Here is a 5,262-nt window from a genome sequence, read left to right as displayed (position 1 = left end):
CCCCCCCCCCCCTTGCAGTTCTAGAGCAAGCAACTAGGGAGCTCAAACTCATGTCACTTCACCCCCAGCACAAGAGCTATCTACCATCTAACTTTCGTCTTCCTAGCATGTCTGGATCATGAGATATCAAAACCGGAAGTTCTGCTGCAGTACCATGACAAGCCGCCAGGTGGCTCAAAATCTAATCATTTTGAGGTATCAAGACCTGCCCACATACCAAGTATCAAGGCAATCAATTTAAGCCTGCTCAAGTTATCGTGTCCCGTGACACACACACATACACGAACGAGCCTGAAAACATAACCTTCTTGGCGAAGGTAATAAGCAAATATATACCGTAGGTTGAAAAACATTGGAAAATGATACAATGTCGTAGAATGCCAAAATCAAACGAAAAAGACAAAAAAGTAAAGAAATGAATTTGAACACTAGATTATTCTGCAAACCATATTCTGTGTCATTTGTTCAACCTTCAAAATCACGTAGATTTCATAATGAAAACTTTTGAAATTTTTGTTTATTCGCACGCTCGCATCAGTTTTGGGGTTCCCAGATGATGTCATCCATATAATCAAATCGACATGGACTTAGAAGAAAATCGAACGTGTAGATCAAAAAGAACAAAGCGTTATTTCCAGCTTACCCTAAAACACCATACCCGCTGCTCCTTGATAATCTCCAAGCAGATCTTTCGGTTGGGTGGCAAAAGGCCGTATCCATCGGCCATCCTGTATCCATTGGCCGCCCTGTATCCATTTGGACCTTCTTCTAACTGCATAATAGTAACTAGTGCCAAGCCAGCGTGGCCAGCAACGTGATTGGCTGAAGACGGCTCGTTAGCGTTAGCCACGCCCAGCCCTCACCAACCAATCACGTCGTCGCGTACGAACAAGAGGCAACGTGACTGGCTGGTAGCCTTCCCACCAACAACAGGAAAGGGATTATCCAATTGGCTGACAGTGCTTACGACAGATCGCAGGCAGGTGTCCAAAGGCCGTTGTCGGGCGGTGGGCGGCATAGACTTCCTGGTCAATTGCTGGCGTCATGCGTCCGTAGGGTCACGTGACCTAGGTGACTAGGCTCTTTAGGAATACAGCAGTAGGATTGTGTAAAGATAAGTTAAAGTAGTGTTTTACGTTCTTTTAAAGTCTTAACTTTAAGCTTTATAATAGAAAATTCCTTCCATTCAAGGTTTCCGAGAGTTTTGTAGGCACACCAGGGACCGTCTACTCCGGCTGCCATGCGCCTCCCTCGGGTGCCCCCCGCCTGACGCTGGCAGTCCTGGTCGGTATGAACGCCAAGGCGGCGTACAAGCTGGTGGAGACCATCGCGGCTCACTCCAGCAGGATGCCCGTCACGCTCTTCCTCTATGGAGACTTCGTGGAAACGTTTCCCGAACTGGTGACAGAATGGGCCAAAACTTTCACTATAGGCATGCGCGAGGTGAGAACGAGGCTTTTTTTTTTTGCATTAGGTATAAGGAGGTTCACAATTACCACTGCGCATGCTCGGGGTCAAAGATGAAGCGCTCCCGAGACGTAATCAAAAGACACCAGACCTTGCTTTGTGCATGTCTGAAAGTGTTTTGTTTATGTCTCAGGGGCTTTCGCATTTGGCAATTACCCACAATGCATCATACTGCACATGCGCTGTTTTAGATGTGTACCTCCTTTTTTTGCAATGCCATACTACATGTAATAATCAAGATATACGTAAAATACCTTCTATTATGTAAATGACAAGTTTCGTAGCCTGGGTACCATCCGGATTTTCGCTACGCAACGCTCGAAAAAATCACGTTGTAAAACATACAAACAATACTTTTGTACTGGATCTAGGAGCCAACATGTTGACATGGGGGAATTCAGGAAGCCCAGAATTGCATGAAGGACCCTCCAAAAGAAGTGTAAAATCTCAGATTTCTTGTTTTCACCTGCAGGGCCAACCATTTCCGCTAGGGCACTTCACGCTACAGGCACAGAGCTGGATCCGGATGGGGCTGGTCAGCACGATACAGCGCCTGAGCGAAGTGGACCTACAGACAGCCTACTACTTTCCTGAGCATGTGACAGATGCCGTGAAAAGTGAAGCTAAGTCTCGGGGCCTGAGGATCTTCCAACCGACAGCTCGCTTCCCTCCTAGAGATGGTGATTTTCTTCAATTACCAAATATGTCCATATCTTAATATTAAATGTTAAACTATCATCAAACACAGGTACTGGACTCTTTAGCAGTCCTCTGGTTGAGAGTCTTACAGCTCAGTAGATGTCAGTTTCCGAAATCAAGCAATGGGTAAAAGGTGGAGGAAAGTCTGTAGCATCCCCCGTCCTGGTCTAATGAAGTTTAAAGGGCCCTGATGTAGATGGTTTCCTTTCCTCCTCTCACAAATAATCTTGTTCAGTGTCAGAATTTTAAAGAATGTACACTTTGTATTTGTCGATGCCTCAATTTTTTCACAGTATAATGTCCCATATGACACAATAATGTGGCACCTTTTTTTCAATAGAAAAGTGGCTCCTGTCTGTTGCAAACTACTACAAGTACCGAGACGTGGAGAGGGTTCCCAAAGCTCTCCGTGTCATCGCCAATCAACTAGAGGACAAGGGAGGCATCGTCAGTCTGGACTCAGACCACCCGGACAGTTACATGATCTCCGTCTTCCTCATGGACTATCTGTCCGAGAAGTCTGGCTACAATCTAGTTAGCATTACAGAATGTCTAAAGTAGATATAAGCAGTATGAAGTAGCCTTAATAAGCTACACAACAGTCGCAAGAGTACATGTGCAGTAGTTCTAGGGTCAAAGATTAAGGCCCTTCACTTGCAAATAACGCCACGAGACTTGTAGACTGTTTAGTGTCTGATTTCTCAAACTTCAATAGACAAAAACTGATTTATATTCTTACATCAAACATCAGAACAAAACAGAAAGCAAAAAAAAAACACAGCAACGTACTTGACTCTTAATTGTTTACCTCTGGGGGCCTTAGGCCACACCAATTTAATTTGTTGGTTTTCGGATTCGCCTCTTCATTATTTCACTCCATACATAGTAAGGAGTGAAATATTGTATTTCCTCATGTTTCTTCTCCTCCTTCTTCTCCTCCTGCCTTTTCTTTAAATTGATTCAACTCCTTCATTTTTTGGGCCTTTTTTGCTTTTTTAGCTCTTACTATAGATACTGTGGGTGAGTAAGCTCGTGACGTAATGAGGAAGGGATTCGGGGGCAGGACCAAATAAATGGGCATGCAAGCATGCAACAAGTGTGGCCATGTTTGCCGATCTGGCTGTTGATTCGCTGATAGCTAATTGATTAATTTTCTTCTACCTACTCAGGCAGATTCTTATGTTTGTTTACAAGTTTGGCCAGGGAAAAGGAGTTTTGTAAAAGCGGTGGAAACACGATAGTTACAGCTACAGGGCTATTTTCATTCAGCTAGCCAACCTCTCCGAAGAAGAGACCCTCGGTTTACAGTTGTGATTCGAAAACTTACTATGCATATTTTATGCCCGCAACGCTCGAGGTTCCAGCGGGATACCCGTCAATAGATAGGCAGGTAAGAAATATACAATTACATATTGCCTAACTGAGTATTTTCCGCAATTCGTCGTAGTTTTAAACAATTTTCCGTGGTTATAGATACCGCCATGTTGGTTTATAAAATATTAAGTTCTTTATATGCGTTGCAAAACGGTACGAGAACAGTTAGCTCGGTTGGTTGGTAACGCGGAAGACGATAATTCAGGCTTTTTGTACCCCACTCACGGAACCTTTTTTTAACAATTTTAATATTTTTTTTACAATTTTAACCATTTAAATATTTTAACACTTTTACATTTTTTACAATTAGACCTTTTTTAACATTTAATTTTAAAATTTTCTTTTTAATATCCGTTGCTTTGCTTTTAACATTCACAAACTCATTGTTCTTACTCATAAGTGTCAATAGCTTAGAATGTTTTGTATTTTTCCAACATACAAACCAAAATCACTTTGATGTTGTCACAAAAGTATTGAGCTGTCAAGAGAGAAGAAGTAAGGCACTCTGCCAGGGTGAAAAATCTACTTAGGTCTTACCAGTCACTAGCAGCAAGAGAAAGACCACATTGAATGATGATGATGATGAGGACGAATCATATGAAGTACTATCATAGCTAGTACAGAAATTCTACTGCTTTACTTTACTTTCTTTCACTCTGTACATGCAATTAGCCTACCGGCATGATATTAAAAATAAAGGTTATGATGATTATAGTATATAATATATATATATAGCTTATTCAATGTATGGTTTCATTTTTTCTGTGATTGTGAATAAGGACATGTTGATTTGATTATATGGATGGCGTCTGTTCGTGTATCGATTTTTGTTTATTTCCAAATTAAGTTTACGACAATCATATATGCATACAAAACATCTGGAAACTAGGCAAACATACTCCGTTAATTGATTATTGTAATTCCTGTTTTTCACCGTACCTTTATGTTTACGGTTTTCACTGTCACCTCTGTATCGTTAACTTATCATTACAGTTAGAAAATAATTCCTGGACTTTCTTTTTCCTGCACCTGTCACCACCGTGAATATATAGTTCCGTGAACATGTCCATTTTTCTCAGATAGTGAAGTTAGTTGTAGTTACAATCTCGTCATTAGTAGTAGGTTTTAGATACCTGCAATATATAACTTTGGGAGAGATTGGGAGATAATTGCCAAGTGACATTTTTACCTCCGGGGAAGGAGATATCCTTCCGCGAGGAGGTTTTACTATTGTTCGAAACATTTCTGTCAGCAGCTGTTTCTCGCGATCGGCTGGACGGATTGGTCTGTTGTTCGGTATACGTATTGCTGTTGGGCTGCAGATGATGCAGAACGTTTTTGTTTAATTGCATATGTGTTTATGGGCGTCGAAATAAAAGGTTTTTAAGTGCTCCGGACACCCCCGTTATGCTGAAAATGGAATTTACCATGTTGTTAAGGAATGGGGAGGTTTCAGTTTTGGGTCTTACCATTTAAAAGGGGTCAAACAGAGGGGTGTCTGGTTCCGATAAAAACGTTGGGTGACGGCGCAGCAATGACGGCGCGGGATGACGGCGGGGCTAATGGCGCGGGTGACGCTGAACGCTGGGTGCAAGCCGAGTCAGCGCTAGATCTTCGTGTCGCGGCATTTATTTCCAGAAATACGGCGATACACGTCAATTTATTTCAAGTACGGCGCGTAGCTAGCATGGCAGCAGCCAGCAGAAGCGGTGGGCGGGCGTA

The 5,262-nt window shown here is 42.4% G+C and overlaps 1 protein-coding gene across 1 annotated transcript in view; it reads left to right on the top strand.

Moving 5' to 3' along the window:
* The window catches only part of LOC109473180, a 52,240-nt gene extending 48,636 nt beyond the window's left edge, over nucleotides 1-3,604 (top strand). Inside the window, exons 2-4 of the mRNA XM_019773064.1 lie at nucleotides 1,192-1,443; nucleotides 1,940-2,147; nucleotides 2,507-3,604. Of these exons, the coding sequence (XP_019628623.1) occupies nucleotides 1,192-1,443; nucleotides 1,940-2,147; nucleotides 2,507-2,727 (681 nt within the window). The 3' untranslated portion in view covers nucleotides 2,728-3,604. The remainder of the gene's footprint in view (nucleotides 1-1,191; nucleotides 1,444-1,939; nucleotides 2,148-2,506) is intronic.
* The last annotated feature ends 1,658 nt before the right edge of the window (nucleotides 3,605-5,262 follow it).

This window comes from Branchiostoma belcheri, unplaced genomic scaffold (genome assembly GCF_001625305.1).
Source record: "Branchiostoma belcheri isolate BF01 breed outbred unplaced genomic scaffold, Haploidv18h27 scaffold291, whole genome shotgun sequence".
NCBI classification, from domain to species: domain Eukaryota; kingdom Metazoa; phylum Chordata; class Leptocardii; order Amphioxiformes; family Branchiostomatidae; genus Branchiostoma; species Branchiostoma belcheri.
Note: the sequence above shows the minus strand (reverse complement) of the source record. Positions and strands in the feature narration are given on the sequence as shown.